Here is a 20317-nt window from a genome sequence, read left to right as displayed (position 1 = left end):
TCCCCGATTCGGAATACCCCGAATTAGGGGAATGCCCCAAAATTTGGGGTTCAGGAATCGCTTTGGTATGCTCCATGAAGATTCGGAGCATACTGCAGCAAGGGGGGGAACTCCCCCCCCCACTCTCCCTGGGGCAACTCCTCTACCCCCCCCCCGGGGAGACCCCCCCACCCCGCCAGGGAGACCCCTCCACCCCCCACCCAACCCTGGGGAGATCCCTCCAATCTCCACCCACTTACCTGGGTTATCAGCTGAGCGGCGGCGGCAGCAGCACAAGGCTGCATGGCCTGGAGCCAGCCAGCTCCTCTGCTGCCGCCACGCTGCCACCCAAGCCAGTGGGGTGGTGGGGAAGGCCAGAGCCGCCTCCTCCGGCCCTTCCTGCCCCTCAAATGGCCGCGGCGAGCCGGCACCACGGCAGCCATTTGAGAGGCAGGAAGGGCTTTCTCCTCCTCCTCCGGCCCTTCCTTCCATTTGAGGGGCAGGAAGGGCCGGAGGAGGTGGCTCCGGCCTTCCCCACCACCCTGCAGGCTCGGGCGGCAGCGTGGTGGCAGCAGAGGAGCCGGTCTGGAGCCACCGCAAGGTAGGTGGCGGGGGAGGTGGGGGGCTAATGTTGAAAGGGCCCCGCCGCTGCTTGCAAGCAGTGGTGGGGCCCTTTAAACAAGCCCCGGAGCTTTCCAAAGCATTTCCAAATGCTTCGGAAAGCTTTGCTTTGGTGCTGGCCCCACTTCGGGGAATACTGAAGCATTCTGAATCGGGTTGTTTCGGGTAACTACCCGAAGCAAAACCCGAAGCGCACAGCCCTACTCTGAAGCAAGGAAGTACCCATCAGAACCCAACCCTGCAAATTTATACACAGGCACCAGGTCCAATTTAGTCTAATCTGTCATTTATTGCTATTTTTGTTTTAATATATGATTTTAAACTCTCTTTTTTTTAGTAATGTCTTGGTTCATTGTTTTGGAAATTCAGTTTTAGAATTGTATTATATTTCTCTTGTATGTAGAATATTCTTAGTGGAAAGAAAGCAGCTTATAAATATAGTAAACAACATCTCATGATTTAAATCATGTACGTGCCACTTTGCATGCATTCAGATGTGGAATATAGCCCCAAAGTACTGATTATAGGAAATAGGCCTTGAAGTTAGAAATACTGCAGTAGAAAAAGGGCCAAAGGCTGTCAATTGAACTCCAACACATTTGATGCAATTACTCTCTTATCCTAAATCTTTCTTTGACATAAAAAAGACTTTCTGCATCCCATTCTAACATGAAATAACACCCAAGACCACACATACACACACAGGTGAAGACAGGAGCTATATATTTGGGGTCACTGGGATGGGACTCTGGACCTGCACTCCAAGTTCTGTGCCTTACAGCTTCTATGGATCTAACCCATATATTTTTATTTCTAGAAGGGTAGCTGATATGCCACAAGAATTCTGGTACCCTTTAAATTCATAAACCTATACTGCTTTTAAAAAACTTTTAAACTGAAGAGTGTCTCAGTAGCTGCAGATTGTCAGATCAAGTGGAACCTTTAAAGATGTGCCTTTCTGTTCCACTAAGTGTGACCTATCTGTGTGATCTTTTGTACATATTGAAACAGCAGGGCCAAAGGGATTTCCTGACAGATACTGCTGATACCACAAAGAATCACTAGAGGGTGCAAGACGGCAATTTGTTTCTTAGTAGAAATCTAGCACTGGAGCACAACTATAGTTATACATTTTCCATGAAAATGCTGGAACGAAGCATCAGCAGCTATACACACTTATAATTTTTTCAGATCATTAACCCAGTTTTGCATGATTCTTTTACTGCTTAGCAACAGTTTTACAGTTACCTTCTGAGCATAAGAACAAGGCTATGAGTGTATTCTATTATACAGTTATATAACCTTGTTTTCTCCAGTTCTGAGATATCCCACTTATATTCACTTGTTAAGCTTGAATAGAATAATAAACCTTTCTTTCCTTCTCTTCTGGTGCTTGAATTCCTCCTCTGCTCCATTAGGGGCAGTGATACAAGAGAGTAATGGTTGAAAATGGGAAGAGGAACAGTTGGGTTACAGAAGATGTAAGAAGCTGAGGGTGGTCGGAAAGAGGAATTCTAGTACCTGTGCATACAACAAGTCATATACTTGATTTGGCTTTATCTGGGGATAAGGTATATGGTTTGGTAATGGGGGAATTCTCCACTCTGCCCTTCTCAGGGACCAACCATTACCTGGTGAGATTTACACCCATGGACATTCAGAAGCTTCACAAAGGTGGGGGAGGGGATTAGGATGGTCCCCTCCCCCACAAGGCTGATGGACCCAAAGGGTTTTCTGATGTTTCTTGGGGACTTGGGTGTTCCTGTTGCAGACCTGGTTGACCTGTGGAATTTGGATACGACCCATGCTGTGAACACAATTAGTTCTGTTCTGAGTACCCTCTCTCTTTCCATGGAGTCCAGCATGTCCTTTGGTTTACTGAAGAACTTCAGACAATGAAACAGCTGGGCAGATGGTTAGAGCATAAGCGGAGAAAAACTTGAAGCAAATGCAACCAAACACAGGTGAGAGCATATTATCATGCCTCCTCTGTGGCAGTGAGGCGAGATCACTTCTTTGCCACCGTTGCATCTGCACAATGCCATCCGGCAGAATTTTCCAGGTGGCAAAGAGATTCTTATCTCAATCCCCAGAGAATGTTAACTTGGAAAACACAACCATCTACTGTGATTCCTTCGCATTACATTTTCCAGATAAAATTGCTCACATTCGCCACAGCTTAACACACCGCAGTTGGATTGGTTCAATCTCAGGAAGCCACTGGAGTGCAGTCTGGTCTTTGCTGTATGAATGTCTTCCAGTGGGTGAGGCCTGGTGAAGTGAACAAGGTGGTTTGAAGTGCGCAGCTAGTCACATCCGGGCTTGCCCCCTTGCTCCTCATGGCTAATATTATCATTCCAGGATGGGTTAGTTGATTGAGCCTAGAGTCAATAAATGCCTCTCTGTGGGAGGGTGTCTGACTAGTTGAAAGAGGTGGTTATGAAACCCTTCCTGAAGAAGCCATCTCTGGACCCAAACAACCTACACGAGCACCGCCCAGTTGCTAACATCCCATTGTTAGGCAAGGTGTTTGAGCAGCTTGTGGCTACACACATTCAGTCAGTCTTGGAAGAGACAGATTATCTAGACCCATTTAAATGTGGAAACAGGCTTGGTTTGGAGTCAGAAACAGCCTTGGTTGCCCTGACTGATGACCTTCACTGGGAGAATGACAGGGAGCGTGTCTCTCTGTTGATTCTCCTGGACATCTCAGCAGCTTTCCATAACGACAACAACAGCATTTGATTTATATACCGCCCTTCAGGACAACTTAACGTCCACTCAAAGTGGTTTACAAAGTATGTTATTATTATCCCCACAACAAACACCTTGTGAGGTGAGTGGGGCTGAGAGAGCTCCAGAGAACTGCGACTCACCCAAGGTCACCAAGCTGGCTTTAAGTGGAAGAGTGGGGAATCAAACTCTGTGCTCCAGTTTAGAGTCCCATGCTCTTAACCACTACACCAAACCACTACACCATCAACTATAGCATCCTTCTGGGAAGGCTGGCTGGCTTGGGCATAGAAAATACTGTGCTTCGGTGGTTCCTCTCTTACTTGAAAAAACTATTCCAGAAGGTGTTGCTGGAGGATTGTTCCTTGGCCCTATGGCATTTATGCTATGGGGTCCCACAGGATTCCACCTTGCCTCCCATGCTGTTTAACATCTACATGAAACATCTGGGAGACATCAACCAGGGATCTGCAGTGAGGTATAACTAATATGCCGCTGACAGCCAGATCTATTTCTCCTTAACCTCTAAGCCAAGTAGTCTGCGAAAGTCCCGATTAGGTGCTTGGATAAGGTAAGGGGATGGAAACGGGCTAATAAACTGAAGCTCAGTCCAGACAAGATTGGGGTGCTTCTGGTGAGTGCTGTTCAGGGACTGGGGAGCCAGCCTGTCCTGGTGGGGACTGCACATCCTTTGAAGGAGCAGGTTCATAGCTTATGTGTACTACTGGATTCTGGGTCTATGGTTGAAGGCTCAAGTCTCCTCTGAGGCACATAGTGCCTTTTATCTGCTCCAGTTGGATTACCAGCTACAACAGCACAATCTGGCCATAGTGATCCATGCTCTGATCACATCCAAGTTAGATTACTTTAATGTGCTGTATAAGAACTGCCTTTGAAAATGGTCTGGAAGCTTCAATTGGTTCAAAATGTGGCAGTCAAGCTATTGTCAGGGGATAATTATAGGGATTTTATCACCCTTGTGCTGCAAGATCAGCACTGATAACTTATCTGTTTCTGGGCAGAATTCAAAGTGCTGATTCTTACTTTCAAGGCCCTAAATGGCACAGGGCCTGAAAGATGGTCTCTTTCTGTACTATCTGGTCTCCCAATTAAGATCTGCCTCTCAAGTCCTGCTCTCTGCACTCCTGCTTTCGATGTGAGACAGGACATTTTCTGTGGCAGCACCTCACCTCTGGAATGCCCTCCCGCTTAAGGATCGCCTGGTGCCTACTTTACTTTCTTTAGGTGCCAGGTGAAAACATGCCTTTCTGCCCAGGCCTTAGTCTTAACAGTTTTTTAAATGGCCTCCTTCTGTTTCAAGCTGTTTATGTCCAATGGCTCATTTTAATGGCTTTTTTTAATATTGTTACATTGCTTTAATTAAGCAGGATTCTGAAGAGGAAACAGCAATATTCTAATTTAATAAATATTTGTTATATTTCACATTATGCTAAGGTCAGCTTTTCCCTGGTCAGTGTAAAGACAGAGGATGAATAAGTGACTCTCTGTGAAGATGTGGCTCAATATTCTGACTATGGGAGGCTTCAAGGAAAATGGAACATCTGTTTTTACAACTCATTTTGCTATTATTGCTGCTTTGGCCACCGGGAAGCAGAAAAGAGAATTCTCAGAGATGAATACAGACCATCAGCTTACCACAAGGGAAATGGACAAAGTTTACTTCCTTCTTCAATGTGTACTAACTAAGGGCTGCAATATTCCACGGCTGCTGATGCTCCAGCCCTAATTGCGGACTCATTCTGTTGCTATGAAGCAAAGATTCCCCCTATCTATCTATCTATCTATCTATCTATCTATCTATCTATCTATCTATCTATCTATCTATCTATCTATCTATCTATCTATCTATCTATCTATCTATCTATCTATCTATCTATCTATCTATCTATCTATCTATCTATCTATCTATCTATCTATCTATCTATCTGCATTCAAGCAGATTTTGCTCTTTGGGTTTTAAAATGGTGCCTCCATGTTGTACATTACCAGTTTTGAGAAATGAAAAAATGAGAAAGAATCCCCCCCCAATTCACTTTACATGTTACATTTTTTAAAAAGCACATCTATGCACACATATACACACCCACCTCTTTCATCACACAACACAGAAACATAACTTCAAAGACATTAGACCATCAGCTTACCACAGTAAAGACCCCTTCAATACCCCAATAGATAGATGAAAATTAAAAACACAAAATACAGCACAAAAACTACAAACACTTAAATGATTCCAGATTGCTTAAACTTTTGATACTGTTTAATCTGAAGACGATGGAGAAAAAACAAGAAATCACTCACTATAAAAACTGAGGGATGACTCCTCCATTTCAACCTTACCAGTCATGGATTATTAATGTAGTCTACCACACAAGAAATGTGGGGAAATCTTAATGCTGGAACCAAAATTTTGCTACACGTAAAAAACTTTGGTAAGGAAAAAATGTAGCAATACAGATGATAAACCAAATTCATTAAATAAAGACCTAATGTATGTTTGTCCTGGTCAGTGGTATGGGCTCATGGTCACACTGATTGAGAACTAAGAACGACTAGCAGGGGACTGAGTTCTTTGCGTCTGTTTTGGGTGTCAGCACTGCGCTGTGGACAGCTGGAGGAACAAGTCCCAATAATACAGAATTTCAGAGTGAAATTCTGTAGCCAACCTATCAGGAATCCAAGGCAGGACCAAGAGGAAAGTCATACAGAAATACTAAGGAACACTAAAGTCTCACTACATGTTAGGAAGTCCTTGTGGGTTTTTTTGGTTGATGATACTAGAATTTCTATCACACATGCAATGGAAATTTTGTACCTCCTAGATATACGCCAGTCCTTTTCTACTTGTGATCATGGACCTACGGAGAGAAGCAGCTTCATCTTACTCCCCTTGCACTGTTTCTGCAGCCTGAACCTGCCTCATGGAGCTGCTATTGCAAAAACTGCATTCAGCCACCTAAGTAATGTGATTTCCCAATGGAACCAACAGCTGCTCCACAAGGTGGTTTGAAATGCACCACAATAGAAATCTAAAACTGTTGACCACAGATCTGGAGGCCCTGGTTATGTCTAAGACAGTTTTATGCTGATTCTAAGTGATGACCTATAACTTAGATGTTTGGGAGATATTTACAAGACATGGTACAAGATGAGCTGGGGAGAACAGAGTCCGAGTGCATATGTGGCTTTGTTCTCAATGAAGCATCATAAACATGCCATAAATCTCTGCATAGGCTGTGGCATTACTTTAGATGCGACTTCTGTCCAGGAGAGCAAGTAAATAGTTACTATCGGCTAAACAAGTTGAAGGGAAAAATCACAGAAATAACAGGGAGCAGACAAGCATAGTACTCAACAAAAAATGTCACCAGCCCAAATTTTCAAGCCAATTCAGCAGTATGGTATGGGCTCAGCTGAGCTCAGTGACAGAAGAGGAGCAAGACAGAAGAAAAACATATTCCTGCTTCTTTTCTCTATTGAACCAGCTTCCTCCTCCCTGCTGAACTGTTTTTTAAACCACAAAAAATTTTTAAGTCCAGACTAGGGTTCAGAATAAAAAGTAGAAGGGAGAAAGGCAAAGAGAATGGGACCATGGAGTTAATGCCAATGATGCTGAAAAGGAACAGAAGATATCCAGGGATCTCAGGTTTTAAATCACAGATTGTGGCAAGGCATAAAACTCATCTTAATCACGTGTGTGCACACATGCACACTCGCATGCACATGTGTAGGGACTTCCACACGATCTCAAGAAGCTGCCTTCTACTGAGTCAGACCATTGGTCTATCAAGGCCAGTACTATCTACCCTACTAGGAAGCAACTCTCCAGGGTTTCAGGTAGAGAGTACATTAGTCTGTTGGAACAAAATACAACAATAGTCCAGAGGCCCCTTAAAAACATTTTCAATATGAACTTTTGTGAGTCATGGCTCACAAAGAGAAGGGAAGATCAGGTAGGAGATGGCAAAAGGAGCTGCAGCAGAGATATCTGGTGTGAATTCCATCAAGTAGACATCTTTCATATCATAAATGAAGCCATGGACTGAACCGGAGACATTTTGCATGCCTAGTAGATGTTCTGCCATTGAGCCACGGCCCCTCCCCTTTGGGAATCTCAACTACTATAGTATATTGTTGGTACCAAATCGCGCTATTTCGATAGCCATTAGGATCTGGTAGAGGGGTCGGACCACTGCCATCTTCCTCTCTATCCCAGGAATGAGCAAAGGGTTCCTAGCTTGGTTTATACTTTTGTCAACAGTTTTGGATATCTACTTCTTGCTGCCGGTTTTATAGATTCAGCTTATTGCATGTGCACGCTGTATAATTTCTGGATGTGATTTGTACCATATTTATATTTGCAGTGCACATCACTTACACAGATGATGTATAGTGCTGATTTATTGACACACAAATAATGCTGAAAGCAGTGTTCATTTACATGGGAAAGATCGGTCTAAGAAATGGCACAAAAAGGAAGAATCATGGGTTTGATTCACAAAAGGGAGAAATGAAACTGAAGTGGGGGTTGAAACAGCAGGTCTCTAAATTCAAACATGTCCCTAAATGTCCCTAAATTCAAACATGTCCCTAGCCTTGTAGATAGCTGCTTCAAACATGCTTTTTCGCAGCATCCCAAACAACTTGAAAAATGTTGTATATACCTAAAACTACCTGTGCTGCTTAGCACGGTCTCCTTCTGAACTCATGAACGCCCGAATCACCCAAGGGCACTGACCTGTAAAGTGCTGATGTGAACAGGAGTGCCCGTACCATTCACCGTATTCTTCTTGGCAGCATTTCCACCTTTCCCTTCGGCTTGCTCTGCCTTTGCAATCTTTGCCTTTTCAGCTTCAATCCTCTTGGGGTTGTTCAGCATGACTTGAACCACAGCATACTCAACCAGAGAAGCAAACCCAAAGAGAAGGCACGCAATCAGCCACACGTCTAAGGCCTTCACATAGGAAACTTTGGGGAGTTCAGCAGCAAGAGTTGTACATTCAGATGCCAAGCTGAGCACTGAAAAAATACCTGGGGGCGGGGGGAGGAGAAATCCGTCAGTGTGTTAAGTAATGGAAACCTTCCTGCGTTGCTAACCCTTTTCCCCTCTGCTACCTCTCACACATTTAAGCTGCCAGGTTTTAAACGGCATTTCCTAAAAAAGGAACAGAACTGGTTGATGTACCACCACACATGTTAGTGCAGGAAATGAGTATGAATGTATATGATGAATTATGGAATCAGTTACACAGAGCAATGCATAGCAATTCTGAACACATACGTTACATGATTTCACTGCTGCTCAGAAGGTATAATTTTAAGATGAGGATAGTAATCAAAGGAGGGGGAGACATTTTATCTAAGAATATCACTACAGAATTCATCCAAAGAGAGTGAATGTTTTCTAAAAAAACACTCCCTGATGATGAAGAGGTAGAAGTAGTTGATACATCCTAACCTGAAAAGATAGCTTTCTACATATAGAGCTTTTTTCTTTACAGAAAGGAGCACTCGGGCATACATTCCCCCACCAATATTCTGAAGTGGGATCATCCAAGTTGGCTGGATCCTTGGACTAACATCCATCTTTGGACTAATGAGACTGCCTTTCTGAATGCTGCTTTCTCCCTCACCACCTCGTAAACTTGCAGGGGAATGGGTGGCATGATTACTGGGGAGGGGGGGGAAGATACCAGAGGGCATCTGGAACCCGGCAAATACTTACTGCATATGTTCAATAGAACTCAAGATGACAGCTCAGAAATTAGTTCAGGCCGTTGGAGGACATATGTCGATCAATTCAAACAAGATCCTTAGTTAAGATGGCTATCTTTTTTCTGCCCACCTCTGTTTCTTACGGAACCCTTATGTCCTTCTTGTTGATGAGCACCAGTTCTTCCCATGCATTTTTAAAACATCAATGAAATGGTGTTTAAGATGTCACAAAAACGAGAAGTGATACAGCAACTGAATGGCAGACAGGTGGCTATCTCTGCTCCTGATTTTCCTGCAGGGAACGTAGCAATCAAATTGGTTGTCTACATGCCAGATGTGCAGTAATTGTATACATCCCACAACAACCTGGAGAGTCTATCACTGTGAACTGGATATTCATTTTACTACCTTTAAAACTATGTACGGTGTTCAACAAATGCCTCCCTTTGATAGTATACTCTTTGGATGGCCATATTCCTTAATCAGACAATATCTGAAGTTCATAGCTATTAAAGTTTGACAAGTAACTTCTAAAATCCATTGACTGAAAAAAAGAAGACAGTTCGGCTTTCATTGCATTGTTTGGCAGGGCAGCTAAGGTCACAGTGGCCTGCTGTTAGTTTCCATTTTTCTTGAATCCCAGAGTGATAGAAGGGAATCAGGTCTTACAATACATAAGACTTGAAATACATAAGAAGGAAGTATGTAATTTGACTGAGGGAGGGAAAAGACGTATTTCATGAAGCAGCCTCTTTGCTCTGAAACTAAGATTATAACGGCCCAGCGAAGCCCAGAGAATATGTTTCTGTGAACACAACGGAATTAGAAGGGGAGATTTTAGCTAAGAAGGCCTCTCACATGAGGTAACACTTGTCAGTATGATAAATAAAAGGTTCAGAAAACTGAGAGTCCATGCCTTCCAGACATTGGAGTAAGGATGGAGCAGGCCAGGTCTGGTAGCCATAATGAAACAACCAAACCCAATGCAACTCCTTTACCTAGAAAAGGAAGGGATCTGTCCCAATGCGCTCTAGACCGTGACCTCCTCCCTCTTGGCAAGGCACAAAATCATGGCTGACCCTGAAGCCAAGTATTTCTCCTGCTAAGTGAAGAATCATCCTCTCATGGAAGGAGAAGCAAAAGGGAGTCCTTAGATCCCACCCAGAGTTATGGTAAGGGCTGCTTCACAATCATGCAGATCCACAGCGCAATCTCTTGCAAGAGACTGCTAAGCATAATTCTCTTGAATACTCTTGAGGTACTATTCTTGGACCTCAAATCTGTAAATGGAAGTAGAGTCCCAGAATTTCACCACCACTGCCCATGTATTACCAAATTATAGAGCAGCCAAGCCCATATACCCAATACTTTACTTAACTAAGGGTCAGGCTAAATGAGACGCCAAACAAATGTTCATTAATGGGTCAAGTGATAAATTTTTAACTGAGAACCATAGTTTTCAAAGACAGAACCATGTGGGATTGCCGGGGGAGAATTCCCTCACTGCCCTCTACCATCTCTACTGGCTGCTTCCAGCTCGCCAGCCCCCTACCCACACCCCTGTGCTCTGGCTGCGATTACTGCTAGGGGCAATGATGAAACTTGGCACTTATTTTCTTAGCGATCTCAATGGGGAGAGGATGGACTAGTTCCCTCCCTTCCTGCCCCCACACTCTGGGTGGAATCTACTGTTTAAACACATTACAAAGGTAAGCTAGTTGCCAGATCTTTTTTGCCAGTTTGGTGTGAGAGCCAGTTTGGTGCAGTGGTTAAGAGCACGGGACTCTAATCTGGAGAACTGGGTTTGATTCCCCACTCCTCCACTTGAAGCCAGCTTGGTGACCTTGGGTCAATCCCAGCTTCTCAGAGCTCTCTCAGCCCCACCCACCTCACAGGATGTTTTGTTGTGGGGATAATAATAACATACTTTGAGTGGGCATTAAGTTGTCCTGAAGGGTGATATATAAATCTAATGTTGTTATTATTATATTATTATTTTTTTAAAGTTTTATCTCAAGCACAACAAAGAGCGAAATGAAATCAGGAGCCCCATGATAACAGTTCACTTTTGTTGTTACTTAAAAGAAACTGCATGGTCCTGTGCTGGTACATGTGTGTGGGCGTGCGTACTTGTCTGATTTTCCCTCAGAGAACTAGGAGCAAGACCAGGGGACAGAAATTTAGTTTGGGGAAATAATACAGCAGGAAAGGTTTGCAGGTCCTCTATCACTACAATCAAATTAGCAACCTCAAATGGTTGCTTCAAAGGTTTTTTTTTTTCATGAAGGAGATCTCACAGATCTCCCTATATTATTGTCTAGTTTGAGTCCCAAGCAAAGTTTCATCATTGTCCCCAGCAGCAATAGCAGCCAGAGAGTGGGAGAAGGGGGGGGGGGGACGAGCAGCCAGCAGAGACAACTGAAAGTAGTGAGGGGATCCCACATCTTTGAAAACTACAGTTTCCAGGTAAAATTGTGTCACTTGACAAGTTAATGAACACTTGCTTGGCATCTTGTTTAGCCTGACCCTAAGATGCGTTGTTCTACTTCTCCCCAGACATTTGTCCTTTCCAAATTTCTACTCACAGTTGCATTCATACACTTCTCTGGACCTTTTTTTTGGGCAGATCCAAGAACTACCTGCCTACGGTCTTGCCTTTTAAAAAGTGGAGACATATATAGGACTGAAAAAGAGGAAGTCTGGATGAAAGTGAAGACCATGAAATGGGAATGTAGTTGCTTCCAGGGACTCTTGCTCTTGAAGCAACTGAAATGGATCAATGGCATTCTGTGAGTCTGTGTGTCTGACAGTAGGTATAAATGTAGGTTACCCAGTGGCACTCTTGCAGCACTTGCATCGGGATTGATCCAAAATGACAGCCAAGAGAGAACAACAATTAGCAGTGTAGGCGCATAAACACCCATCATGTAAAAGCCAACTTGTCTTCTTAAAGTGAAGATGGTTTCTATGCATGTGTAGTAACCTTTGAAGAAATAAACACATTTCATGAAGAAACAAAGTACATCTCATGGTTCTACGAGGTCCTGGTCTCAGAGAGAGGAATGCTTTAATGTCACCAAACAGTTGGTCTTCGAGAGGCTTCTCAATTTTATTTCAAAGGGCATTAGGTTGACCCTGATCTAATTAGAGGCAAAATCTGTTTCAGAGCCAGAATGAACAGCAAGAAGTGTCCGCTGCTCAAGCATTTAGGTGAGCTGGCACAACCAAAACAGAACAGCGACAGAAAAAGGAACTAACAAATCAATCTATAGATCTGCAAGTCATTTTTTTTAAAAAAAAATCAGATTTTCTTCCTGTTGTTGCTTAGTGGGGCATTTGTTTCTGAAGTTTTCTGGTTTGAGGAAGCCAAGGAAGAGGAAAAAACTCACATATGAAAGTAAGCACAAACTTATTTTTTCTACATTTCTGGAAAACAGTCACATATTTGAAAAGTAATTGGAATTTTCAAAATGAACCTAAATAAATTTAATAACCAATTTTCACAAAAAGATAGACATTTGATTCTTGATTCTCACTGGCAGGACCGCCTCTTACCGTATGTATCCCGGAGAGTGTTTAAGTCAGCTGATAAGCATCTACTGGTAGTCCCTGGCCCCAGAGAGGCTCGACTGGCACTGACCAGAGCCAGGGCCTTCTCAGTCCTGGCTCCAACCTGGTGGAACTCTCTGTTTGTAGATACTCAGGCCTGCCAAGATCTTTTATCCTTTTGGTGGGCCTGTAAAACTCAGATAGTCCACCAGGCATATGGTTGAGGCCAGTCTTGTATTCATCTTGGTGAGCTTCCCTACCGGTCTCTTGTTGGGGGGGGGGGCGGGAAGTATAGTCATCTCGGCCCCTCACATGAGTTGTAGTGTAGACAGTAATGACTGTTCCCTCTCCCCCCACCCCTCACTATTGGCAGGGGTGGGTTGCATTAGTTGATGTCTTGGGAATTGTATTTTATGATAACTATGATGTGGTTTTTATTATGATTTTAAATGTATTTATACTTTGTTGTAACCCACTCTGAGCCTGCTTGTGGAGGGGGGGGGGGGTGCTAAAAGCCTAATCAATCAATCAATCAATCAATGTTGGTTAAAAAGGCAGACAATATCAATATTGGATCTGATGAGATATGTTCATGGAATGGATTTCTTCTCCCCACTTTCTGCAGCTACCAGGACTCCAAAATCTGTACTCTATACAGGGGTAGACAGGGACATTATAACAATCTTGAAACAAGCAATGGCTCCACAGGGTTTGCTTGGGTTAGATTGCAGCAACGGTAGCAACAGGTTCACCTTTCTCCTGGCCACCAGTAAAAGGCCAGTCCACCTCTCTCTCCCAGGTAAAAAACTATTCTATCTATAAAAGGTATTTATCACAGTTGTTTATGCATCTTACTGCTTTCTCTTGAACGAGGAGATGGATGCTCTGCACAGCGCATTGAGAACTCTCTCCTTAAGAAGAGAAAATTAAATGCATAGAACACAAGAGCAAATTGTGCTGGTTCCCTAGATTTGAAAACTTCCCCAAGGAAGCTCAGCTTGATTTCCCTTACTCGCATATGTTTATGTATACATAAAGTGTCCTCCTTCTCCAATCATGACAATTATGGCAATTTTATTTATATGTATGTATTATTTCTTGCAGGATTTGGCCCAGAATTTATATGAAGACATAAATAAAGTTTGCACTATAACCAACATGGCAATGCTTGCTCTTCCTGAGTTGCACGTGTATGGAATCTTATGTGACAATAATTTTAACTGTGTGAATGTACAAATCGTGAATTTTAAAATGCAAAAAATAAAAATCTGTAACTACAGCGCACCCTATGATGCACCACCAAGATTCTGAGTTCCAAATGAGTACAGTTGTTTAAACAAAAGGTTTATACAATCATAACATTTCATTTAACACAGGTCTGATGTACACAGTGGAGCTATGACTGCCCAGTATTTAGAAGTGGGGGGGGCGGTTTGTGCGTGCAACAAAACCAAATAAAAGTTTAGAATGCACTTTGTATTGAATGGTTCTGAAAATACAGAATGCTCACGAACACAGTCCATTACAAAAAGTAATGGAATAAAATACAAAACAAAGAAAAATTATTGTTGAGTAATTGCAAAAGTGAACTCTGAACACACACCGGTTACTTGATCCTCTCCTTTTTTATGATCTTGAGTGAGTGGAATTCTTTCTATGCCATTTGCAAATGGATTCCACAGGTTGTCAAATTCTTAACTATATATGACTTTTATGTGTTCAGCTGTTTGTGTTAGGTCAGAAATTCACTCCCGCTCTCTGACTGACTTATATTATCTTGCCAACAGAAAGTGTTATGTTCCAAGGCAGAAACATACACAAGGTACATTTTACATCAAGAGGTTTGGGGGTGGGGGGGGGGGAGCAAGCAGTTTCATTACAAACTCTAAAAAACAAAAAACAAGTCCAACACTGAAATCAGAACACGAAATGCTGTCTGAAACTTCTTTCACCTCAACAGTCTCTGATTATAACTGTAAAAGGAAGATTGTAACTAGGCAAAAGTATTAATCCTATGTTTACAACCGTCATGCACTTTCTCTCATTTTGGTAGAATGGCAGTCTGATTCATAACCCAGTCAAACTCTTAAAATGTAGCTATAAAGACCCACATGGTCAAGTAAAGAGAGAGGGGCTTGTCTTAGCCACAGCAATAAAAGAAAGCATATATTTGATCTGCAGTTGTATGTGGATGAAATGATGAGAGATCTAAACAAAATATGACTGTGCTCACCCATTGTTACAAGCAAGTATTTTTCTTCAGGAGATGATATATTCTCTGATAATGGCTTAGCTGGCAGTGAATGTATTCATCTTGTTGCTATACTTTCACTCAGAAAAATATGTTTGGTTATGAATATTTGTAGTTAACTAATGAACAGCTTGAGGATGGACGAAAGGGGAACTCCTATGAGCACTAGTCAGCAATCTCTGACTCCTTGCGGTGACTCGGCTCTGCTTCCACCTTCCATCCCTCATAATTCCCCTGTGCCTTTTGTGTTGCTAACACGCATGGCTCACCTGAACTAGTTCACAGGGCCACAGTCCAGCCAATAATATCAACAGCTATGAAGTGATTATTGGAATGAAGCCATTACCACAAATAATGGTTTCTCAAAGCTCTAATGCACTCTCATCAACAGATGCAACCAATCTTTTCATTGATTCACTCAATAAACTGTACTTATGACACTTAATAAGCCTGCTATCTATTGAAACCTCAGTAATGTAAAGCACTAATCTAAGGTCCTGTCTGACATCCATCTCTGGCCCTGTTATATTCTATGGACCTCTCAACCTACATGAGTCTTGGGCAGATGAGTGCCCAACTGCTGTCTGGGAGGCATGCAAAGCGAGCTGTACCACATTCATTTGAATGTGATAATTCCCAGCAATGCTATTTTAAGCCCCATTCTTACTGAATTCAAATATTTGGGCATTTCATCCAGATTCTGTTCTAAAACCAGTCCAGAACCCAGTCCTAACTGATGACGTTTGCTGCAACAGAGGGAAAGGGAGATATGAGACCCTGTTGATATTCCTGTATCTCTAGGTAATTTTCAGTACCTTCAGTTATGACATCCTTGATACTCATGACATCTAGCATGATGCTGACCAGCTCTTTGCTGAGTTGGGAATTGGTGTGTGTGTGTGGGGGGGGGGGGCGGGGTATGTCATTTCAATTGTTCCAGTTCTACTAGGCAGAATTCTACCAGAAGGTAGTGATGGGGAGCAATTGCTCACATGCTCTGAACAGGATGTGATAATGACAACCAGTACCTAACATTCAGTCTAGAAAAAAATGAGTAGTTGTTGGTAAGCAATCTAAACAGAGGTGGATTATGAAGGACACCTTGTTCTGGTTGGTGTTGAACTCACTCTAAAATAACAGTTACAGGTTGTATGAGAGATGAACACTATTCTATGAGAGATGAACAGATCTTCTGTGGGACATGTAGTTATTTTATCCTGTTTTGTATGATTCTCTAATTGCAGACTTTTTTCAGCAGACAAGGTCTGGCCATGGTTATCAATGCTTTGATCACACTGTAATGTTCTTCACATAGGGCTGTCCTTGAAGTCTGTTCAGAAGCTAGTACAAAATGAAGCAGCAAAATTGCTAGCTAGTCTAAGTTGCTGGAATCACATTTTAGTGGTTTTAACAATATTTCTACAGCTACTTATTTGCTTCCAGGAACAATTCAAGGCACATGACAATCACCAAAAGTCTGGTGCCAGGTATTTAAATGGTTTGCTTCCATATCATCAACGATTCTTGGCATTAAGGTTTGCTGTGTACTGGATTGGATCAGTAGCTTAATTTTATTCATTTTATTCTAGTTAAAAATGAAGATCTCTATTGCTTACTTATTTCATAAGATGCAGCATATTGAGGAAGGAGGAGACCCTCGGTAATGAGATGCTACAAAGAATTTATGATGTGAAATTATACACAATGTCCCCAACCATAGTTATAAAAATCACAATTTTAAGTAATCTTTAAGTCAAATAACTACAGAGCTTCAACCTCTTTCTTATCAGAACGTTCATCCTAAGCACCAGCATTATTGGACGGACAAAAGAAGATTGACCCAAGAGGCCTGCCCCTCCCGGCTCTTCCTCAAAGGCTCCCCTAATCCATCTTCCCTCCCTCCCCATGGTGCTTGTTGGCAGCCCATCTGTTGCCAGAGATGCCGTGGCCTCCCTCTGCTCCTCCTGTTGGTGCCGAGCTCAGCTGGTACATCACCACTCAGCCCAGCACTGCAGCTCGTGCTTCAGCCATGCTGTGAGGGCCTGAGTAGACCGATGCAGCCCCCAAATAAGGAGGAGTGAGGCCAAAGCATGCTCGTGAGTGCTGCCACTAACAAACATCCAACAGAGGGAGGGGAAATGGATATGAGAGAGGCCTCTGCTCAGGGAACTCGGGGAGAGGAGATAAGCAGTGTTTCCCGAGGGGGTGTTTCAGGGACTGGTTGGCCAGTCCACCCCTGTGGCTAGATCTTCGGAAAGAATGAGTGAACACACTTTTGAATGCAAGTGAACCGAAGTATAAAAGTAAATGAAAGAACACACAAGGGAACACAAGTATGAAATTATAAAACTAGTCAACGTAAGTATAAAACAAACCTCACAGCAATTTGAAATAAGAATCAGCATTCTAGAGAAATTGCCCACCAGAACACCAAGATTCTTCCGAACAGCTGCACAAGAAAGCTCTTATGCAGCTTAAGGTTATCTTCTATAGGGTATCGTTATAGAGCACTTATATTTTGCATCACGTTATTTCTAGCAGATTACTGAAAAAATCATTAGAGCACATATCTTTACTAAAAACAAGTCAGAATGTGACTAATAATCATCAACTAAATCCCATAGCTGAGTGGAATCTACCCAAGTAATTAAATACTGAAAGTACGTACCAGTTCCTTTGTAATATTTGGTGCAGTTACCACATTCAATATCTTCTTTCTTTATGTCAAACTGTGGCAAAGCAATTTTGTCCAGTTGAACAGGCTCGCTAGATTGCCAGTTAAACTGCAAGTCATCAGTTGTGTAACCAACTATATGTTTGGAAAAGGATAAAGAGGAAGAAATAACAAATGTATTATCCAGAGCATACTGTGAGAAAATATTTTTTCTCATAATATTTGTCTTATGGTTTATGTATACATTTTAGAAACCGCATCAGTATCTTTTACCCAAAACAACCACTAACAGAACGAAGCTCATGGAATGGGTATTTGTTGCCTCTCTCTTTGACTGTAACCTCCTGGGCTCCCAAAGTGCTGCCCGCGGGGTTCACAGGACCCCCAGGAACAGCATTAAGCACAATATGGTGTTCTGCAGAGGGAGACGGGAACTGGCAGAAATCTCCTCCGTCTCTTGTTGGGGGAAGTATCTTTCCAGAAGAGTAAAATGGCCATGAAATACAAGCCAGCATCAATAACAAATGCAAAATGAGATTAAAATCCCACTGCAGAGTCATTAGCTTTGATTAGATTATTCCTTTTTATCTGTCCAAAATAGCCTCTCAAGTAAATGTTGGTCAGACAAGCTTGCACTGCCTAAAGTTCAGCTAAGGAGAAAGTGATTGGCTCTAAATGGCATACCTGCATGCCAGATCACAAAATGCTGTTCTGTAGAGGAGCGTTGGGGGTCCTGTTGGGAAAAACAACTCTAGCGCCCACGTGAGGTCATTAAACTAGTGCCACTTGGGTGAGTGGGATCCTGGACATTTTTTCTTGGATATCTGCAATCTCTTAGCAGTTTCTGATACAGGGTTTCTCAATTCCATAAGCGTCTTACTGTTGTTACCAGAACTGCTCTTTATTATAATGGGGAATTAGCTGTAGCAGTCTGTAACTATTAATATTAAGCGAGGATCATAACCTATGTTTACGGAGGTCCCGATCCCAGACACTCTAGTGAAAAAGAGGCAGACAAGGAGTAAGGTCCAAACACGTGTATTGAGTGTAGCGTAAGCCTAGCTTGCACAATCATACAAAGAACATACAAGGTCTAAGAAATACAGAGTAGGAAATACAGAGACGTTCGCATTAGCTGGTTCCCAACGATGATAGGGGGAATACTCACTTATCCTGAAGCGAAGCAGAGACACAACAGCGAGGTGGCCCAATGCCAGCACTGGGACCACAGACGGACAGCAAGGAAGTCTGGATAGGAATGGCCTAAGCCACGGACAGCAAGGGGGGGGTCTGGATAGGGAATGGCCTGAGCCACGGACAGCAAGGGGGGGGGTCTGGATAGGGAATGGCCTGAGCCACGGACAGCAAGGGGGGGGTCTGGATAGGGAATGGCCTGAGCACCGAGTGGTCTGAGAGACCAGCTTAAATACCCCAAAACGTACCCTGGGGCTGGTGCTGTGCTTGGTGGTTCTCACAGATTAAAACAAAGGGTCTAATGGGCTACTGAATGGCTTGGATGGGCCACTTTGGTAATCAGATTGTGATAAGTGACACCTCAGGAAGAGGGGACAAAAGAGGGAGGGGGAAATCCAAGTGGGCTGAAAGGATGTTCCAGCGGACAGGGCTTGTCCTGATGTCATCAGCTTTGGAATGCGGAGGTTTCTTTGAGATGCATTCTTTAAGTGCTTGGGATGGTCGGCACTTAGTTCCTTCTCCGGGGCGGCTCCTAAGATATGCAGAGCGGGGCGAGGGGCTCTCGCTGCGGACGTGGTGTGCCCGCTTCGCCGAAATGGCTTCTCAAAGCAGTCTTCTCCCCAGGGTCTTCTGGCTGCCTGAGAACATGGATGCCGGCTGGGCATAGCTGGGGCTGGATAGCAGGCTGCCCGGTAGCGAGGGCAAGCTCGGCGACCGGCCCGCGGGAGGCTCCAGGTGGGAACTGACCAGGGAGCGCCTAGCCAGGCTCGCTGGAGGTTTCCCCGGCTGGCGCCCGGCTGCTAGCAGCGGCTTGGGCCCATATGAGGCAGGCTTCCAGGGGGGCAGGGGGAACAGCACTTTAAAACACAGTCCAAAGCAGAGAACAGGCACGGTCCGTGGCAGATGGCAATGCAGGCACGGGGCACACTTGTAACAGAGTCCAAACACACACACTGGGAATTCCAGATACAGGTCAGGGCAGGGCTGCCCAGAAAGAGAGTCCTTGGTGCAGTTATCCAAACATGGAGTCAGTAAACTACACAGTCTATTACAGCAGCAAGGTAATTGACACGCAGGCAGGAAACTGACACGTGTATCAGAACACACACGTGCAAAGCAGTCTTTGTGCAGCAGTGAAACAGTAATGCAGGAAACTCTAACACAGTTCATAGCAGGCTTCAAAGCAGGGGAGGGGGCCTACTTGGCAACAATTCCCCCCCTCGGAGACCCCGGGACGTCAGGCGCGCGGGTCTCCGAACTTGACTTCAAAGGCGAGGTGGTCGGCAATGTCCGGTGGTCGAGCTTCGAGCAAAGAAGGAGTGGGAAGGGAAGGAGGGGGAGGCGTCACTCAAAAAAAAATTTAGTTTGGAGAACCACCTAACCGAATAAGTGCAATTTAGATCAGCCAATGGGCTGCAGGTCTCTGGGTTCACACCAGGGGGTGTGCTAAGTGCAACCGTCAGAATAAATAGTAATAATTCATAACAATAGTAATTCATAGTAATAGGCAGCAATGATCAATTCATGCATATAAATAGCAATAATTCATAATTGTGTACATTGATCAATTCATGATTGAA

General features: G+C 43.5%; 1 protein-coding gene across 2 annotated transcripts in view; it reads right to left on the bottom strand.

The window, feature by feature from the left end:
• Window positions 1-20317, bottom strand: part of GLRB (glycine receptor beta) — a 60775-nt gene that overhangs the window by 4640 nt on the left and 35818 nt on the right. Inside the window, exons 7-9 of one of the 2 annotated variants that reach the window (XM_054990603.1) lie at window positions 17538-17678; window positions 11900-12052; window positions 8093-8385 (exon numbers count right to left, since the gene is read on the bottom strand). In XM_054990603.1, the coding sequence (XP_054846578.1) occupies window positions 8093-8385; window positions 11900-12052; window positions 17538-17678 (587 nt within the window). Of the gene's footprint in view, window positions 1-8092; window positions 8386-9285; window positions 12053-17537; window positions 17679-20317 lie in introns of those variants that run through there. The other variant, XM_054990602.1, reaches the window with a different exon arrangement.

The sequence above is a fragment of the Eublepharis macularius genome, chromosome 10, assembly GCF_028583425.1.
Source record: "Eublepharis macularius isolate TG4126 chromosome 10, MPM_Emac_v1.0, whole genome shotgun sequence".
Lineage (NCBI taxonomy): Eukaryota > Metazoa > Chordata > Lepidosauria > Squamata > Eublepharidae > Eublepharis > Eublepharis macularius.
The sequence above is the reverse complement of the archived record's forward strand: the minus strand, read 5'-3'. Positions and strand labels throughout refer to the sequence as shown.